The sequence below is a fragment of the Hemitrygon akajei genome, chromosome 8 (assembly GCF_048418815.1).
Source record: "Hemitrygon akajei chromosome 8, sHemAka1.3, whole genome shotgun sequence".
Classification (NCBI taxonomy): domain Eukaryota; kingdom Metazoa; phylum Chordata; class Chondrichthyes; order Myliobatiformes; family Dasyatidae; genus Hemitrygon; species Hemitrygon akajei.
In genome coordinates, this window is record NC_133131.1 from 52,186,781 (window position 1) to 52,207,910 (window position 21,130).

General features: G+C 43.3%; 1 protein-coding gene across 6 annotated transcripts in view; it reads left to right on the forward strand.

Moving 5' to 3' along the window:
- Positions 1–12,021, forward strand: part of ift22 (intraflagellar transport 22 homolog (Chlamydomonas)) — a 38,780-nt gene extending 26,759 nt beyond the window's left edge. For 4 of the 6 annotated variants that reach the window (XM_073053848.1, XM_073053846.1, XM_073053850.1 and 1 more), the window contains one exon: positions 10,473–12,021. In XM_073053848.1, the coding sequence (XP_072909949.1) occupies positions 10,473–10,621 (149 nt within the window). In that variant the 3' untranslated portion in view covers positions 10,622–12,021. Of the gene's footprint in view, positions 1–2,139; positions 2,584–10,472 lie in introns of those variants that run through there. The other 2 variants (XM_073053849.1, XM_073053847.1) reach the window with 1 other exon arrangement.
- Positions 12,022–21,130: the final 9,109 nt, after the last annotated feature.

Here is a 21,130-nt window from a genome sequence, read left to right on the forward strand (position 1 = left end):
TGCTGCAGTTCTCCAGAAACAAATGGAACAATTGTGTTGCCTCCCTCTTCCTTCTCCCTTCTTTTGTCAGTGTGCTAATTGCATTGTAAACCATGAGATAAAGACTTTTGGATTAATTGCAGCAATTACTTAGCAAAAGGGTGATTTAAGATTGTTTAATGTCATTTCCTGTACACAAGTGTAAGAGAGAATGAAGTAATTATTACTGCAGGTCCATTTCAGCACAAAAAAATACAGTAAGATAAAGAACACAATAATAAAAACACAATGAATATATTTACATAAGATAACTTTGTGTGTATATATTGATTGTATGTCCATAAAATGTCTCTAGGCATTAGACTCTAGGTGTCTGTACATAAGTGACTTTAACAGGAAATGATGAAGTAGTAGTGGTGGGGGATGTGGAGAGATGGGTTAGTGGGTGGAGGTATTGATCAGCCTTACTGCTTAGGGGAAGAAAGTACTTTTGAGTCTGATGGTCCTGGCATGGAGGCTACATAGCCTTCTCCTTGAAGAGAGTGGGTGAAACGGTGAGTGGGATCCTCCATGATTTACTGACCTTTTTCCAGCACTTTTCTGTATGTACATCCTTGATGGCGGTAGGCTAGGCTGGTGATGCACTGGGCAGTTTTGACTACCCATTGTAGAACACTCCTGTGTGCCACAGTGCAGCTTCCATACCACACAATGGTGAAGCACATTGGGATACACTCTACTGTGCATCTGCAGGACCATAAGACCAGAAATGAGAGGAACAGAATTAGGCCATTTGACCTATTGAGTCATCTGTACCATTTCATCATGGCTGATCCATACTTCCTCTCAACCGCATTCTCGTGCCTTCTCCTGGTAACCTTTCACACCCTGATTAATCAAGAATCTTATCATCCTCTGCTTTAAATACACCCAATGACTTGGCACCACAGCTACCCTGTGGCAATGAATCCCACAGATTCACCGCCCTCTAGCTGTAGGAATTCCTTATCTCCATTATAAATGGATGTCTGTCTATTCTGAGGCTGCGCCCTCTGGTCCTAGATTCTCCCACAATAGGAAGCATCCTCTCCACATCCACTCTATTTAGGCCTTTCAATATTCATCAGTCATGGAATTGAATTTAGGAGCTGAGAGGTAATGTTGCAGCTATATAGGACCCAGGTCAGACCCCACTTGGAGTACTGTGCTCAGTTCTGGTTGCCTCACTACAGGAAGGATGTGGAAGCCATAGAATGGGTGCAGAGGAGATTTACAAGGATGTTGCCTGGATTGGGGAGCATGCCTTATGAGAATAGGTTGAGTGAACTTGGCCTTTTCTCCTTGGAGCGAAGGAGGATGAGAGGTGACCTGATAGAGGTGTATAAGATGATGAGAGGCATTGATTGTGTGGATAGTCAAAGGCTTTTTCCCAGGGCTGAAATGGCTGCCACAAGAGGACATAGGTTTAAGGTGCTGGGGAGTAGGTACAGAGGAGATGTCGGGTAAGTTTTTCACTCAGAGAGTGGTGAGTGCATGGAATGGGCTGCCGGCAACAGTGGTGGAGGCAGATACGATAGGGTCTTTTAAGAGACTTTTGGATAGGTACATTGAGGGCTATAGGTAAGCCCAGTAATTTCTAAAGTAAGGACACTGTACGCCTTTTCTTAACCCGAAATGTCGACTACTCTTTTCCATAGATGCTGCCTGGCCTGCTGAGTTCCTTGAGCATTTCACGTGTGTTATTCCATCTGCTACTTGCCTATTCTCCTAATCTATCCAAGTCCTTCTGCAGCCTCCCTGCTTTCTCAATACTATCACCCCTTCACCTTTCTTCATGTCATCCACAACCTTTGCCACAAAGCCATCAATTCTGTCATCCTATCATTGGCATGTAACGTGAGTATAGATGTGCAAAGCCCAGCTCTTTAGCCTCCTCAGAAAGTAGAGTCATTGGTGAGCTTTCTTGATAGTGCAGTGTGTCTTCTGGAACCATGAAAGGTTTTGCGAGCTATGCACACAAATGAATTTGAAAATCTGCACAGTTTTCACTCTGTTCTGCTAATGTAAAGAGGGCTGCAAGTTTTCCTGAAGTTGACATTATTGAAGAAGAGGTTATTTGCCTGGCACCAGGCCTTGAACTCTTCCACCTCCTCTCTGTAGGCTGTCTCATCATTGTTGCTGATGAGCCCCACCACTTGGTCATTGGTGAACTTGAACTTGACTCGGGCTGTGCAGTCACGTGTGAGCAGAGTGTACAGCAATGGGCTCAGCACACAGCCCTGGAGCAGCCAGGTGTTTGACTATTTAAATGTCATTTTCTTTGCAGTTTAAATAAACTTACTGTGACCTGTGAAACATTTTGGAACTTCAATGTATTTATATTGTCAGTGTTTCAAGGTACAGCACTGTTACAAATTATAACTGTAAACACAGAATGGAAGCTCATTGTTAAACTGAGGCCCACTGAATGCCAACACTGTCTAGTCAAAACATTTTACTCTTGCCATTCCGCCTGTCAGTTGCTTTGACTGGCTGACAGTTTACTTGTGTTGTAAGTTGTGGTTTGTGCTTGTTTGATGTTCATATTATTAAAAAAACACAAGTTCCAAACAATTTTCATGCTGTTTAATAATTTCCTGCTCAGAGCAATGGTTGGTCTGCACAGCTGTTCAAAAAAAAATTAGAGGAAGCATGGCTCTATGGTATAAAAGCAGCTGTTTTGTGCAAGGCACCATCTTCTTTAGATCCTCCCTTTCGAGTAGCACTGTTCTGTTCCTGTTCTCTTTGTTCAATCATCTCTTAAAAAATGATCATGAAGCAACAAGTTTTATGCCTCGTTCCTGACTTCTAAAAGAACCTCAGATTTAAACCCCAGAATCTGACTATGAGGAGGGCAGTTGTGCATCTTGACCATGTGGGGTCTTTAGGTTATGAAGTTCAACACCTAGCTGCACAGTGGTGCATTTAAATCCTATTTCACAGAGGAGATTGAATCGTACTTTGGAAGAAAAAGGGTGAAATAGGTATTCATTTGGGACTTGAGGCACACAACAATCCCTGATTACTAATCAGGCCAAGATCTATATCCTGCATTTACAATCACTAATAATGATCAGTTTGATTGTAACTGGCATCTGACCAGGTCACCATTGAGTACATTAGTCCCAAATGTCCCTAATTTCTTTATTCCTCAAATTTGTCAATTTTTCATAATAATTTTGCATTTAAGTAGAATATTGTATATAGATTCTCATTTTTTCTTTTCATGTTCATCAGCAACCAGTAGTCATAATCATGAGACTTGTAAAGCAAAATAAACAGTATTTAATTTTCAGACATCTTTAATTTCAATATGCTGGCATACAGATCTAACATGCACAAGTGAGAAGCAACTCCCAGCTGTGTTGAGCAGTCTTTACTTTAAAAATCCTGCAGGTCTCTCAGGATGTGTTGGTGCATATAGCTTGGTCACTTCTGTGATTGATCATAGCTAATTTTCTTGCAAGTACAAGTTCAGTTTATTATCTTTCAACTGAACGCATATCAAATGAAACAACGATCCTCCGGACTAAGGTGCACAACACAGAACATATAGTACACAACAACACATCAAGTAACAGTACCACAAGTAAATTAACAAATAATTAGGGGCATTTATGACACAAATTAATAAGTAAACGGTATAACGCTTCATGCATGATAAAGTCTGGCGGTGGCAAGGAGTTCAGTAATCCTAAGGCTTGAGGGAAGAAGCTGTTTCCCTTCCTAACAGTTCTTGCCCTAATGCTACAGTCTTGCCTGATGGTAAGGGATCAAAGATAAATGGGAGGGATAATTGACAATGCTAAGGTCCCTGCATAAGCAGTGCACCTAATAAATACCTCTGCTAGATGGAAGGCAGAACCCAATGTTCCTCTTAGAAACCTTTGCAATCTTTTGTAGGGACTTGCAGTCAGATGCCTTACAATTCCCATACCAGACAGTGAAGCAGCTGCTCAGGAAACTTTCGATGGAGCACTTGTTAAAATGGGGAAGGGTGTGGGGGATCCTCACTCGCTTGAATTTCCTCAGGAAGTGGTGATGTTGCTGTGCTTTGCTGACCAAACAGGTGGTGTCGAGGCACCAAGCGAAATTGTCCGTTACGTGCACTCCCAGAAACGTGGGGCTCCGAACTGTCCTATGTGTAGTAAGGGGTGGACAGCCTGCACCTTCCTAATGTTCACTATGATATCTTTGGTCCTGTCATTGTTGCCAATCAAATTGTTGTGTTCGCACCATCCTACTAACCGCTCTACCTTGTCTCTGTATGCTGCCTTGTCATTGTTGATGAGACCATCCACTTGTGTCATCAGCAAATTTGATTCGGTTTGAAATGGATCTAGCAGTGCAGCCATGTGGCAGCAGCGGGCTGAGCCTGCAGCCCTGGGGAGCACAGATGCTTAGTGTGATGGAGCTAGCAATGCCAAGCAGGATATTGGCATGCTCTTCTTGTGGGATGAGGGAAGGCAGGGAGACCTTCATTGTCCCTGATGCCTACAACTGCAAGAAGTGCATCGAGCTGTAGCTCCTAACCGCGTTAGAGCTGGAATCGGATGAACTCCGGATCATTCAGAAGGCTGAGGGGGTGATAGATAGGACATATCGAGAGGTAGTTACACCCAAGGTGCAGGACACAGGAGACTCGGTGACAGTCAAGAAGTGGAAAGGGGATAAGGAGCAAGTGCAGAGTACTCCTGTAGCCAACCACCACAACAGCAGGTATATCAATTTGGATACTGTTGGGGAGAGTGGATGTCAACCTAACAGGAAAGTCACCATGGTTAGGTCTCTGGCACTGAGTCTGGCTCTGCGACTCAGAAGGGAAGGGGGGAGGAGAGGTGCAGTGTGGGATTTGTTAGTTAAGAAAATGGACAGGAGGTTCTGTGGACGTGGACGAGATTCCAGGATGGCATGTTGCCTCGTGGGTGCCAGGGTCCAGGATATCTCGGATTGAGTCCTCAGCATTCTTAAGTGGGAGGATAAACAGCCAGAAGTATTGGTCCATGTAGGTACCAATGACATGGGTAGGAAGTGACAAGGTTCTGGATAGGAAGTTCAGAGAGTTCGGTGCTAAGTTAGAGGACAGGACCTCTAGGGTTGTAATCTCAGGATCACGTGCTTCAAATGCTCCATTTGAGGAAAAAATGGAATACGAAAGTAAGCTAGCCAGTAATAGTAAAGAGGATACCAAAAGTTTCTTTGGTTACATAAAGTGGATAAGAGAGGTGAGAATGGATATCGGACTGCTGGAGGGGTAGTAACGGGGACAATGAAATGGCGGATGATTTGTATAAGTATTTTGCAATAGTCCTCACTGCAGTATAGTGGAAGTTCCAGCTGTCAGGAGTCATGAAGTGTGTGACGTTACCATTACGAGAGAGAAGGTTCTTTGGAAACTGAATGGTCTGAAAGTAGATAAGTCCAGATGGTATACATCCCAGGGTACTAAAAGAGGTGGCCGAGGAGATTTTGATGACATTAGTAATGATCTTTCAAGAATCACTAGATTCTGGAGTACTTCTGGAAGACTGGAAAATTGCAAATGTCACTCCAACTATAGGCCAGTTCGTCTGACCTCAGGGGTTGGGAACATGCTGGAGTCGATTATTATGGATGAGATACTTGGAGGCACATGATAAAATTAAGCCATAGTCGGCATGATTTCCTCAAGGGAAAATCTTGCCTGACCAATCTGTTGGAATTCTTTGAAGAAATAACAAGCAACATAGTCAAAGGAAAATCGGTTGATGTTAGAACCATAGAACACTACAGCACAGTACAGGTCCTTCAGCCCTCCATGTTGTGCTGACCCATATAATCCTTTAAAATAAGTACTAAACCCACACTACCCCATAACCCTCCATTTTTCTTTCATCCATGTGCCTGTCCAAGAGGCTCTTAAATACCCCTAATGTTTTAGCCTCCACCACCATCTCTGGCAAGTCATTCCAGGCACTCACAACCCTCTGTAAAAAAAACTTACCCCTGATATCTCCCCTAAACTTCCCTCCCTTAATTTTGTACATATGCACTCTGGTGTTTGCTATTGGTGCCCTGGGAAACAGGTACTGACTATCCACCCTATCTATGCCTCTCATAATCTTGTAGACCTCTATCAAGTCCCCTCTCACTCTTCTACGCTCCAAAGAGAAAAGTCCCAGCTCTGCTAACCTTGCTTCATATGACTTGTTCTCCAATGCAGGCAACATCCTGGTAAATTTCTTCTGCACCCTGTCCATAGCTTCCACATCCTTCCTATAATGAGGTGACCAGAATTGAACACAATACTCTAAGTGCCGTCTCACCACACACCACCAAGTTGTGCACTTGGATTTTCAGAAGGGCCTTCATGAGGCTGCTTAACACACTATGAGCCCATAGTATACAGGAAAGATTCTAGTATGTATAAAGCAGTGGCTGACTGGCAGGAGGCAAAAAGTGGGAATGAAGTGCGCCTTTGGGTAGCTGCCAGTAACTAATGGTGTTCCACAGGTGTCTGTGTTGGGACCGATTCTTTTTACATTATTATGTCAATGATTATAGATGATATGAAGGTAGCTGGAGGGGCAGATAGTAGAAAGTAGAGAAGCTACAGAAGGACTCGGACAGATTAGGAGAATGGGCAAAGAAATGGCAAATAGAATACTGTGTTGGAAAGTGTACGGTCATGCACTTTGGTAAAAGAAATGAAAGGGTTGACTATTTTCTAAATGAAGAGAAAATACAAAAAACTGAGGTGCAAAGGGACTTGGGAATCCTTCTGTAGGATTCCCTAAAGGTTAATTAGCAGGTTGAGTCTGTGGTCAGGAAGGCAAATGCGATGTTAGCATTCCTTTCAAGAGGACTAGAATATAAAATCAAGGATGTAATTTTGAGATTTTATAAAGCACTGATGAGGCCTCATTTGGAGATAAACAAGGCCTCACTTGAAGTATTGTGAGCAGTTTTGGACCCCTGGAGAGGGTTCAAAGGAGGTTCATAAAAGGTAGTCCCCGAGTTATGAACGTCCGATTTACAGACAACTCGTACTTACGAACCGAGGAAGGAGAATGCCGTCCGCCATTTTAAGTCATTGCCGTTGACACTGTGTTGAGTGTTTAACTTTGTATTTGGCTTAAATTTTTCTTAGCAAGATTCACCCTGACCCCGCCCCCCCCCCCTTTTCCGGTCGGCTGGTGGCGCAGTGAGATCAGCACCAGGCTCGAGACAGACTGCTCCCGAGCGTGCCGGGTTGATATCGAACCAGTGATTCCCGTACCATCCGTACCGGGTTGATCACAACTCGACCTCGTAAAAAAAAACACTGCCACCTCCAGTTTAAATTCCCACGTGGAATATTGTGGAGGCTCAAATACAGTACCCGAACCCAGCACAGCCCCCACTTGTCCCATTTAACCTGTCTCAGTGCGGTGCAGTTTAGGACCCAGGGATTTTAGATTGGTGGTCCTTAGGACCCAGTGGAGCTCGGGAGCTGGTGCAGCTCGGGATCCGCTGCCCACAGTGTTTCTGTTCCATTGACGGGAAGCAATCGCAATTGAAAATAAAGTGGAAATAATAAAGCATTTGGAAAGAAGTGATACACCATCGGTCATTGGAAAAGCGTTAGGCTACAGTCAGTCAACAATGGGAACAATTTTAAAGGATAAAAGATAAAGTGAGAATAATGGAGCATGTGAAAGGCTCTGCGCCGATGAAAGCTACAATTATTACTAAGCAATGCAGTGGTTTAATTATTGGAATGCATATGTTTCTTAAGTGTTTTATATGCATAGAAAGGTAAAATGTATACTATATACTAAGACAAATGTTTGACTAACTGACGCTAAATAATACCAGATGCACTTGTTCCGACTTACATACAAATCTGACTTAAAGACGGACTCGGGAACAGAACTCGTCCATAACCTTGTAATAATTATTCCAGGATTGAATGGCGTGTCATATGAAGAGTGTTTGATGGCTCTACGACTGTATTCACTAGAATTTGGAAGAAAGAGGGGTGACCTCATTGAACCCTATCGAATGGTTTCACTTATTAGAGTGGATGCTTCCTACTGGGGAAGAGTTTAAGACCAAAGGACACAGCCTCAGAATAGAAGGGCATCCTTTCAGAATGGAGATGATGAGTAATTTCTTTAGCCAGAGAGCAGTGAATCTTTGGAATTCTTTGCCACATGCAGCTGTGGAGACCAAGCCTTTATGTATAGTTAAAGCATAGATTGATGATTGGTCAGGGCTTGAACGGAATTTGGTGAAGGCAGGAGATTGGGGCTGAGAGGAAAATTGGTGAAATGGCAGAGCAGACTCAATGGGTCAAATGGCCTAATTCTGCTCCTGTGGCTCATGATCTTATATTTCTGCCAACACAGGCTGACTGTGGCCTTTCTGTCAAGAAGTGCAAGATCCGGTTACAGAGAAAGATCTTGAGATCCAATGCAGACCGTTTACCCACCGGCTTCTAAAAGATATTCATATTAAATGCCGAACTTATGTCTGCAGCGACTGGTAACTGTTTGTTAATAGGGTGTAGGTAATTATTTCAACTTTGTGATGAGGGATAATCAGAAGTTACAGATTTCTGGGTTGTGATTCTCAGTGGCTTTCAATTAGTGTAGAAGATTACCTTGTCAGCTGCAAGGAGTGTCCACCTCTTCAATATGCTTCTCAGCTGAGTACAACATTCCCAGTCAGCTTTCTCAATGACATCATTCCCTTGCAATCTCTTCTTCATTCTCCTTGCATCGCTCTCCCAAGCAGATAGATCAGCTGTATACACAGGGACCAGGAATTATACCCATGCCCTACTTCAAAACCTGGATGATCACACCCTTTAGGCAATAAGGTCAGGGAACATTACGACCAGAACCAGCTAAGCTCAAGTCTCATCTAGCAAACTATTGGGACTTTGAAAATGTGTTTTTGAGTGCCTTGATATGTCCTTTATTGTACATTAGACAGCCATGCACTCCTTGCCCACCTCTCCAGTACTCATGCAATCCCAGTGAATTGTGTGATATAGATACAAGAGAGACTGCAGTTACTAGCAGTCTGGAGCAACACAAAATACTGGAGTAACTCTGCAGGTCAGGTAGCAGCTATGTAGTGAAATGAACAGTTGATTTTTCAGGCCAAGCTCCTTCATTAGGAATTCTTCTAACTCTGAACAACAGAGAAAATCTGCAGATGTTGGAAATCCAAACAACACACACAGAATGCTGGAGGAACTCAGCGGGCCAGGCAGCAAAGTACAGTGAATGTAGATACATGGACGCTGCCTAGTCTGCTGAGTTCCTCCAGCATTTTGTGTGTGAGCCTCTTAACATTCTTACACTGTGTAAAATATATGTATTGTTTTGTGCAGCTGTAGATTTTCACTGTAAAACTTATGCATGGTGCATCTCATGGTACAGGCAGGCTAGTCAGATCCCTGTTTTAACGTAGTAGATGCATTTTTGGAGCTGCTAATTGGGATGCTAACTGGTGATAGGAAAGAATATTCTATTCCCATCGGTGTTTATGTGTGCAAGCACTTGGAGTACGCATGAATGTAGTTGCGATTTGCTATATATTAATGCCAGTGGCCACACTTTCACTGGATTGAGAACATCATGAAGGAAACTAGCTAAGTTGTTCATGTCCAAACTGCATTCCACTTTTTATAATCACAGACCTGGACAGTTTACCATCACACATCCTTTGCTGCTCTATTAATATCCTTTTTGTTTTGACTTTCCACTGAGCGGAGCTTGAACAGCCAGTATCCTCTGTCTGTTCCATCTGCTCTTGCTTGTTTTGTGAGATCCACAAGGTGAAACCTGTAACCAATTGAAACAGTGGGCAGGAGTCCTTGGAATGAATGATTTCCTGTGTAAGGGAGTTATTGTTGCCTTGTGTGTCCTGTAACATTAAAGATGGAAATTGAAAATGTCTGATTATTGGCATTTGTATTGCTGATGACAATACATTGTATTGTATTGTATTGCTGTGATTCTTGCAGTGTGACTCATGCAAGAGAATTTATTTTCATTGTAGTTTTAAGGCATATGTATTCAGCCTTGCAGGTATCATAATTATGAGCATTTATTCCTTCTATCAGTTATTTCCAGATCCATCATTTCTGCCTCTGTTAATTGTATAAAGGTTGCCTGACCATCTTTGGTTGCTTCCCTACAGGTACTCTGACCTTCTTTCGTATGGTGGGTGGGAAAAGAGTATGAATGTTGAATGGATGAAGATCATTTGTTCTGCATCCCCAGTTGTTAACAAAGTTGATCCTATCCCCTTGAACTCCATATATTTAAGAATCAAAGAATATTTGAACAAAGACACACTTTCTTTTGTAGACTGGAAGGTTAAACTTCAAGTAATGGTCAGAAAATGGCTTGTATATAATTTCTTTGTAATGGGGATATGATTTCAGCTCCTAACTAGTTTTGGTTCTTTTTTTCCATTAGCCCAGCAACTAAGCAAGCTGAGTTTGATCCATTCAAACCTAGAAGAGGATCCGGAACAAGTCCGCACAGCTTTCCGTCAGTATTTGGGAACGGTTGTTAGTTCTTTGTCAGAAAGCAGAGAGAAAGAAGAGATGTCAATCATCACTTAATAACTGCTGATAGATTTTTAAATAGCTCCAGAACAGAGCAGCTTCAATCAAAAATCCAAAATTGCATTGGCATATTTCTAGCTCTCTTTTCTACTTTGTCACATTTGCCCAGCGAATGCAGGTGAACGGTCAGATTTGTGTGCACTTTGATGCTTTTGACTGTTGCTATTCTGAAAGAGCAACTAAGTTGGTTCTGAGGATTTTCCATTATATCTAAGCACTAAATTGGAGACGCAAGGAATACTTTTATATTTTATCTTTTATGTGCTTTAACTTCAGAGCTCAATATTCTAAGTGGGGAGATAGTAAACAGATTCAGATTGAATGTGACAGCAGCAGTATTTATTACTGAATCAGTGCCCTCTTCCAAATGTATTAAAATAGTTTTTGGATTTGCATTGTTTTTCAATTGGCACTTGCAGATAAACCAATGTTTTACTAAAGTAAATTCTTACTTGTCTGAGACACCACACGCTATTAACAGTCATCGGTCACTGGAGACATAAGCTCAGCATTTAATATGAATCCTTTAGAAGCTGGTGGAATGACTAACCAAAAGTCCACGTGTATTGGTAACCAAACCAACTACCAAAATACATTTTGCAATTATTATTGATTTCTTTCTCAAAGTGTTCACCTGTTGGATATTAGCTAGTCTAAAACTTTGCTCAGCAAATTGTAAGAGCATAAAACTGTTCTTAAATATGAAACATATTCCACATCATTGTCATGTCTGAAACTTCTAATTCTGCTTAAGTATTTAATTTGAAAAATAAGAGTAATTCTTAATTTTTTCCCAGGGAAGTACTGGACACAGCAAGTTATTATTTATAATGAGTGTAAAGCTGGACTAGACTTTACAAAATAAAGTTGAGACCAGTATTTATTCACTATATACAGTATAGTTTTGCTGGATCTGCTTGAACTGTTATTTATCAACTTCAGTCACTTAGTGGCTTCCCTTCCACTCTTGCACTGTTACTACTGGTGGGTTCTGCGAACCCTTTCATTCCACTTTTTTTTAAATTTCAAACAGTGTCCTCGGAGACTCATTCAAAATACAACTCTGCTCCATTATCCACTACACTGGTAGATCTGTAAAGATGCCGAAGTTGTATAGGTGAGACCCTTATCCATGGTTGACTTGATCATAAAGTTTTGATAATTATAAACACCGGAGATTCTGCAGATGCTGGATATCCAGAGAAAAACACACAAAATGCTGGAGGAACTTGTTGCATGAATGAAGTCACTGGAGAAAATTGCTGGTAAATACAAAGCAACTTCCTTAGTCAACAAAACAAGGTACAGCCGGCATCATATGGAGATGCTTTCAGTGGAAAGGTCTGCTGGCCCAACATGGGGCTCGATATTTTATGTGCTAAATAAAATTCCATATTCCTCTTTTGGAAGAGGACAGCGAGGCTGAGAAGAAGTGCGGCGGCGGCCATTTTCAAATTGCTTCTCAGATCGGAGTTCTGAGAGGCGGGACTGCGCAGGCGCGTGAAGGAGGCCTGGGAAGGAGGGAAGATATAAAAAGAACGCAGCCTTAAGCAGCGGGCAGCTTCGTTTGCGGGCAGCGGAGTGAGCCGGGAGCAGAGTGTAGGGCTTAGGCGGAAGAGGGCACAGTAGGCTTATCTTTTAGTTCTTGTTATTTTCAGTTATTCGGGAAGTATGAGTGTGAGGGCAGCTTGTTGTTCTCGGTGTCGGATGTGGGAGATTCTGGAGTCTCCGAGCCTCCCAGACGTCCACATCTGCGCCAGGTGCGCCGAACTGCAGCTCCTGAGGGACCGAATTAGGGAACTGGAGCTGCAGCTCGATGACCTTCGCCTGGTCAGGGAGAGTGAGGAGGTGATAGAGAGGAGTTACAGGCAGGTGGTCACTCCGGGGCCACGGGAGGCAGATAGGTGGGTCACGATCAGGAAGGGGAAGGGGCAGGTACTAGAGAGTACCCCAGTGGCTGTACCCCTTGACAATAAGTACTCATGTTTGAGTACTGTTGGGGGGGACAGCCTACCTGGAGGAAGTGACAGTGGCCAGGCCTCCGGCACAGAGGACGGCCCTGTAGCTCAGAAGGGTAGGGATAGAAGAAAGAGGACCATAGTAATAGGGGACTCGATAGTCAGGGGTTCAGACAGGCGGTTCTGTGGAGGTGATCGGGAGTCCCGGATGGTAGTTTGCCTCCCTGGTGCCAGGGTCCGGGACGTTTCTGATCGCGTCCAAGATATCCTGAAGTGGGAGGGTGAGGAGCCAGAGGTCGTGGTACATGTAGGTACCAATGACATAGGTAGGAAAGGGGAAGAGGTCCTGAAACGAGAGTATAGGGAGTTAGGAAGGCAGTTAAGAAGAAGGACCGCAAAGGTAGTAATCTCGGGATTACTGCCTGTACCACGCGACAGTGAGAGTAGGAATGGAATTAGGTGGAGGATGAATGCGTGGTTGAGGGACTGGAGCAGGGGGCAGGGATTCAAGTTTCTGGATCATTGGGACCTCTTCTGGGGCAGGCGTGACCTGTTCAAGAAGGACGGGTTACACTTGAATCCTGGGGGGACCAATATCCTAGCGGGGAGGTTTGCTAGGGCTACGGGGCAGACTTTAAACTAGTAAGATGGGGGGGCGGAAATCAATTTGAGGAAACTATGGGAGAGGAGGTTAGTTCACCAGTAGAGCAAGTAAGTAGACCGTGTGTGAGGGAGGACAGGCAGGTGATGGAGGAGGGATGCGCTCAGCCCGAAGTTGTAGGGGAGAAGAAAGAAAAGGATAATAGATTTGAATGCATTGCTAGGGATGAAAAGAGAGGAGGAGGTGGAGAGTATCTTAAATGTATCTATTTTAATGCTAGGAGCATTGTAAGAAAGGTGGATGAGCTTAAAGTGTGGATTGATACCTGGAATTATGATGTTGTAGCTATTAGTGAAACATGGTTGCAGGAAGGGTGTGATTGGCAACTAAATATTCCTGGATTTAGTTGCTTCAGGTGTGATAGAGTAGGAGGGGCCAGAGGAGGAGGTGTTGCATTGCTTGTCCGAGAAAATCTTATGGCGGTGCTTTGGAAGGATAGATTACAGAGCTCCTCTAGGGAGGCTATTTGGGTGGAATTGAGGAATGGGAAAGGTGTAGTAACACTGATAGGAGTGTATTATAGGCCACCTAATGGGGAGCGTGAGTTGGAAGAGCAAATGTGTAAGGAGATAGCAGATATTTGTAGTAAACACAAGGTGGTGATTGTGGGAGATTTTAATTTTCCACACATAGATTGGGAAGCTCATTCTGTAAAAGGGCTGGATGGTTTAGAGTTTGTGAAATGTGTGCAGGATAGCTTTTTGCAACAATACATAGAAGTACCGACTAGAGATGGGGCAGTGTTGGATCTCCTGTTAGGGAATGCGATAGGTCAGCTGACAGATGTATGTGTTGGGGAGCACTTCGGGTCCAGTGATCACAATAGCATTAGCTTCAATATAATTATGGAGAAGGACAGGACTGGACCTAGAGTTGAGATTTTTGATTGGAGAAAGGCTAACTTTGAGGAGATGCGCAGGGATTTAGAGAGAGTGGAATGGGTCAAGTTGTTTTATGGGAAGGATGTAATAGAGAAATGGAGGTCATTTAAGGGTGAAATTATGAGGGTACAGAATCTTTATGTTCCTGTTCGGTTGAAAGGAAAGGTTAAAGGTTTGAAAGCGCCATGGTTTTCAAGGGATATTAGAAACTTGGTTCGAAAAAAGAGGGATGTCTACAATAGATATAGGCAGCATGGAGTAAAGGAATTGCTCGAGGAATATAAAGAATGTAAAAGGAAACTTAAGAAAGAGATTAGAAAAGCTAAAAGAAGTTACGAGTTTGGTTTGGCAAATAAGGTGGAAGTAAATCCGAAAGGCTTCTACAGTTATATTAAAAGCAAGAGGATAGTGAGGGATAAAATTGGTCCCTTAGAGAATCAGGGTGGTCAGCTATGTGTGGAGCCGAGGGAGATGGGAGAGATTTTGAACGATTTCTTCTCTTCGGTATTCACTAAGGAGAAGGATATCGAATGGTGTAAGGTGTGGGAAACAAGTAAGGAAGTTATGGAACCTATGACAATTAAAGAGGTGGAAGTACTGGCGCTTTTAAGAAATTTAAAAGTGGATAAATCTCCGGGTCCTGACCGGATATTCCCCAGGACCTTGAGGGAAGTTTGTGTAGAGATAGCAGGAGCTCTGACGGAGATCTTTCAGATGTCATTAGAAACAGGGATTGTGCCGGAGGATTGGCGTATTGCTCATGTGGTTCCATTGTTTAAAAAGGGTTCTAGAAGTAAGCCTGGCAATTATAGACCTGTCAGTTTGACATCAGTGGTGGGTAAATTAATGGAAAGTATTCTTAGAGATAGTATTTATAATTATCTGGATAGACAGGATCTGATTAGGAGTAGCCAGCATGGATTTGTGCGTGGCAGGTCATGTTTGACAAACCTTATTGAATTTTTTGAAGTAGTTACGAGGAATGTTGACGAGGGTAAGGCAGTGGATGTAGTCTATATGGACTTCAGCAAGGCCTTTGACAAAGTTCCACATGGAAGGTTAGTTAAGAAGGTTCAGTCGTTAGGTATTAATGCTGGAGTAATAAAATGGATTCAACAGTGGCTAGATGGGAGATGCCAGAGAGTAGTGGTGGATAATTGTTTATCGGGATGGAGGCCGGTGACTAGCGGGGTGCCTCAGGGATCTGTTTTGGGCCCAATGTTGTTTGTAATATACATAAATGATCTGGATGATGGGGTGGTAAATTGGATTAGTAAGTATGCTGATGATACTAAGGTAGGAGGTGTTGTGGATAATGAGGTGGGTTTTCAAAGCTTGCAGGGAGATTTATGCCGGTTAGAAGAATGGGCTGAACGTTGGCAGATGGAGTTTAATGCTGAGAAGTGTGAGGTTCTACATTTTGGCAGGAATAATCCAAATAGAACATACAGGGTAAATGGTAGGGCATTGAGGAATGCAGTGGAACAGAGAGATCTAGGAATAACAGTGCATAGTTCCCTGAAGGTGGAGTCTCATGTAGATAGGGTGGCGAAGAAGGCTTTTGGAACGCTGGCCTTTATAAATCAGAGCATTGAGTACAGAAGTTGGGATGTAATGTTAAAATTGTACAAGGCATTGGTAAGGCCAAATTTGGAATATTGTGTACAGTTCTGGTCACCGAATTATAGGAAAGATATCAATAAATTAGAGAGAGTGCAGAGACGATTTACTAGGATGTTACCAGGGTTTCAGCACTTAAGTTACAGAGAAAGGTTGAACAAGTTAGGTCTCTATTCATTGGAGCGTAGAAGGTTGAGGGGGGATTTGATCGAGGTATTTAAAATGTTGAGAGGGATAGATAGAGTTGACGTGAATAGGCTGTTTCCATTGAGAGTAGGGGAGATTCAAACGAGAGGACATGATTTGAGAGTTAGGGGGCAAAAGTTTAAGGGAAACACGAGGGGGTATTTCTTTACTCAGAGAGTGATAGCTGTGTGGAATGAGCTTCCTGTAGAAGTAGTAGAGGCCAGATCAGTTGTGTCATTTAAGGTAAAATTGGATAGGTATATGGATAGGAAAGGAGTGGAGGGTTATGGGCTGAGTGCGGGTAGGTGGGACTAGGTGAGATTAAGAGTTCGGCACGGACTAGGAGGGCCGGAATGGCCTGTTTCCGTGCTGTGATTGTTATATGGTTATATGGTTAAAAGTATGGACAATGCTTTCTTTGAAACTACATACAACCGTCACACCTCCTGATTTGCATCCTCACCACAGACACCCAAATTAATTTTAATCAACATTTCTGGACTGGGATTCACAGCTTTTAGGAACCCATTGTTAAGAGCTGCGCTCCAAATTAAATGCATATTTTCAGATGTGAAGCCAAAGTCAGTTGCTAAATGTATATGTCCTAAACCCAAAAATCACTCTAACAGAACTCAGTAGGTCAGTCAGCATCTCTGGAGGGGAATAAGCAGTTGATGTTTCAGGTGTTTCGATTCTGACATGTCAGCTAAGGCCTCCTCTGCTACCATGATGACACCACTCTCAGATTGGAGGAGCAACACCCTAACCTCCAACCTGGCACAAACATTGATCTCTCTAACTTCCGGTAATTTCATGTCTTATCCTCTTTCTCTTCACATACTTGTAGAATGCCTTGGTGTGTTTTTTTAATCCTGTCCGCCATGGTCTTCTCATGGCCCCTTCTGGTGCTCCTAATTTCATTCTTAAGCTCCTTTCTGCTAGCTGTATAACTCATCTCCTTCTACCTTAGGCCACAAACTTATCAATCACCCCTGCTGTGGACCACCCAGAGGTCCGTGACGCTCTCATTACATGCACGTGCTGTTCAACTCTTTGGATGATAATGCAGAAAGTTTGAAGTTAATAACATCTCCTTCTACCTTAGGCCACGAACTTATCAATTACCCCTTGTATGCAGAACACCATGCAAATATCCCTTGAACATTTGCCACATTTCTGCTGTACATTTCACTGAAAACATTTGTTCTCAATTTATGCTTCCAATTTCCTGCCTGATAGCTTCATATTTCTGCTTACTCCAATTAAACGCTTTTCTAACTTGTCTATTCCTATCCCTCTCCAGTGCTGTGGTAAAGGAGATAGAATTGTGATCACTATCTCCAAAATGTTCTCCCACTGAGAGACCTGATATCTGACCAGGCTCATTTCACCATACCAGATCAAGAACAGTCTCTCCTCTTGCACGCTTATCTACATATTGTGTCAAGAAATTTTCTTGGAACACACCTAAGGAACTCTACCCCATGTAAACTCCTCGCTCTCAGGACATGCCAACTGATATTTGGGAAATTAAAATCTCCCACCACGACAACCCTGCTATTATTACACCTTTCCAGAATCTGTCTCCCTATCAGCTTCTTTATATCCCTGTTGCTATTGGGTGGTCTATAAAAAAAACACTCAGTAGGGTTATTGACCCCTTGCTGTTCCTAACTTCCACCCACAGACAATCCCTCCATGTCTTCCTCCTTTTCTGCAGCTGTGACACTATCTCTGATCAACCGTGGCATGCCCCCCCCCCCCACCTCTTTTGCCTCCCTCCCTGTCCTTTCTGAAACATCTAAAGCCTGGCACTCAAAGTAACCAAAATCCTGGCGGGGAGGTTTGCTAAGGCTACTGGGGAGAGTTTAAACGAGAATTGTTGGGGGGGTGGGAACTGAACTGAAGAGACTGGGAAAGTGGAGGTTGGCTCACAAATAGAGAAAGCTTATAGACAGTGCAAGAGGGAGGATAGGCAGGTGATAGAGAAGGGACGCGCTCAGACCGAAGGTTTGAGATGTGTCTATTTAAATGCAAGCAGTATTGTGAACAAAGCAGATGATCTTAGAGTGTGAATCAGTACTTGGAGATATGATGTGGTAGCCATTACAGAGACTTGGATGGCTCAGGGACAGGAATGGTTACTTCAAGTGCCGGGTTTTAGATGTTTCAGAAAGGACAGGGAGGGAGGCAAAAGAGGTGGGGGTGTGGCACTGTTGATCAGAGATAGTGTCACAGCTGCAGAAAAGGTGGATGCCATGGAGGGATTGTCTACTGAGTCCTCTATGGGTGGAGCTTAGGAACTTGAAGGGGTCAATAACTTTACTGGGTGTTTTTTATAGGCCGCCCAATAGTAACAGGGATATCGAGGAGCAGATAGGGAAACAGATCCTGGAAAGGTGTAATAATAACAGAGTTGTCATGATGGGAGATTTTAATTTCCCAAATATCGATTGGCATCTCCTTAGAGCAAGAGGTTAAGATGGGGTGTGTTCAGGAAGGTTTCTTGACACAGTATGTAGATAAGCCTACAAGAGGAGAGGCTCTACTTGATTTGGTATTGGGAAATGTACCTGGTCAGGTGTCAGATCTCTCAGTGGGAGAGCATTTTGGAGATAATGATCATAATTCTATCTCCTTTACCATAGCATTGGAGAGGGATAGGAACAGACAAGTTAGAAAAGCATTTAATTGGAGTAAGGGGAATTATGAAGCTATCAGGCAGGAAATTGGAAGCTTAAGTTGGAAACAGATGTTCTCAGGGAAAAGTATGGAAGAAATGTGGCAAAAGGGGTTATTTGTGTAGATTTCTGTTATAGGTACATTCTAATGAGACGGAAGTTATGGTAGGGTGCAGGAACCATGTTGTACAAAGGTTGTAATAAATCTAGTCAAGAAGAAAAGCTTACAAAAGGTTCAGAGAGCTAAGTAATGTTAGAGATCTAGAAGATTATAAGGCTAATAGGAAGGAGCTTAAGAAGGAAATTAGGGGCCATGAGAAGGCCTTGGCGGCAGGATTAAGGAAAGCCCCAAGGCATTCTATAAGTATGTGAAGAGCAAGATGATAAAATGTGAAAGAATAGGACCTATCAAGTGTGACAGTGGGAAAGTATGTATGGAACCAGAGGAAATAGCGGTGGTACTTAATAAATACTTTACTTCAGTATTCACTATGGAAAAGGATCTTGGTGATTGTAGTGATCGACTTTCAGCAGACTGAAAAGCTTGAGCATGTAGATATTAAGAAAGAGGATGTGCTGGAGCATTTGGAAAGCATCAAGTTGGATAAGTCGCCAGGACCGGATGAGATGTACCCCAGGCTACTGTGGGAGGCAAGGAAGAAGATTGCTGAGCCTCTGGCAATGATCGTCACATCATCAATGGGGACCGGAGAGGTTCCGAAGGATTGGAGGGTTGCAAATGTTGTTCCTTTATTCAAGAAAGGGAGTAGAGATAACCCAGGAAATTATAGACCGGTGAGTCTTACCTCAGTGGTTGTTAAGTTGATGGAGAAGATCCTGAGAGGCAGGATTTATGAGCATTTGGAGAGGTATAATATAATTAGGAGTAGTCAGCATGGCTTTATCAAGGGCAGGTCATGCCTTACGAGCCTGATTGAATTTTTTGAGGATGGGACTAAACACATTGATGAAGGAAGAGCAGTAGATGTAGTGTATATGGATTTCAGCAAGGCATTTGATAAGGTACCCCATGCAAGGCATATTGAGAAAGTAAAGAGGCATGGGATCCAAGGGGATATTGCTTTGTGGGTCCAGAACTGGCTTGCCCACAGAAGGCAAAGAGCGGTTGTAGACGGGTCATTTTCTGCATGGAGGTCAGTCACCAGTTGGGTGCCTCAGGGATCTGTTCTAGGACCCTTACTCTTCGTGATTTTCATAAATGATCTGCATAAGGAAGTGGTGGGATGGGTTAGTAAGTTTGCTGATGACACAAAGATTGGGGTGTTGTGGATAGTGTGGAGGGCTGCAGAGGTTACAGCAGGATATTGATAGGATGCAAAACTGGGCTGAGAAGTGGCAGATGGAGTTCAACCCAGATAAGTGTGAAGTGGTTCATTTTGGTAGGTCAAATGTGATGGCAGAATATAGTATTAATGGTAAGACTCTAGGCAGTGTGGAGGATCAGAGGGATCTTGGGGTCCGAGTCCATAGGACGCTCAAAGCAGCTGCACAGGTTGACTCTGTGGTTAAGAAAGCTTACGGTGTATTGGCCTTCATCAATCGTGTAATTGAGTTTAGGACCCTGGTCAGACCCCACTTGGAGTACTGTGCTCAGTTCTGGTCGCCTCACTACAGGATGTCGAAGCCATAGAAAGGGTGCAGAAGAGATTTACAAGGATGTTGTCTGGAATGGGGAGCATGCCTTATGAGAATAGGTTGAGTGAACTTGGCCCTTTCTCCTTGGAGCGACAGAGGATAAGAGGTGCCCTGATAAAGGTGTATAAGATAGTGAGAGGCATTGATCATGTGGATAATCAGAGGCTTTTTCCTGGGGCTGAAATGGTTGCCACAAGAGGACACAGGTTTAAGATGTTGGAAAGTAGGTACAGAGGAGATGTCAGGGGTAAGTTTTTTACTCAGAGAGTGGTGAGTGTGTGGAATCGGCAGCTGGCAATGGTGGTGGAGGTGGATACGATAGGGTCTTTTAAATAAGTACATGGAACTTAGTAAAATAGAGGGCTATAGGTACACCTAGTAATTTCTAAGGAAGAGACATGTTCGGCACAACTTTGTGGGCCGAAGGGCCTGTATTGTGCTGTAGGTTTTCTATGTTTCTAACCATTCCTGCCCCTGAGCCATCCAAGTCTCTGTAATGGCCACAACATCATAGCTCCAAGTACTGATCCAGGCTCTAAGGCCATCCGCTTTGGTCGTAATACTTGCATTAAAATAGACACATCTCAAACCATCGGTCTGAGCGTGTCCTTTCTCTATCACCTGCCTATCCTCCCTCTCACACCGTCTCCAAGCTTTCTCTGTGAGCCAACTGCCTCTTCAGTTTGGTTCCCACCCTAGTCCATGAGCCAGTAGGGTTGGTTGGTACCATCCGAGGGGAATAATGCTCATAGTGATTTTTGACAAGGTATACATCTCTAGAGTTGGAAAATGTGATGGCATTGCACCAGTGGTCGCTTTATGTGTGCTATCATGCATTTTCTAACACTACCCCAAAATAAGCA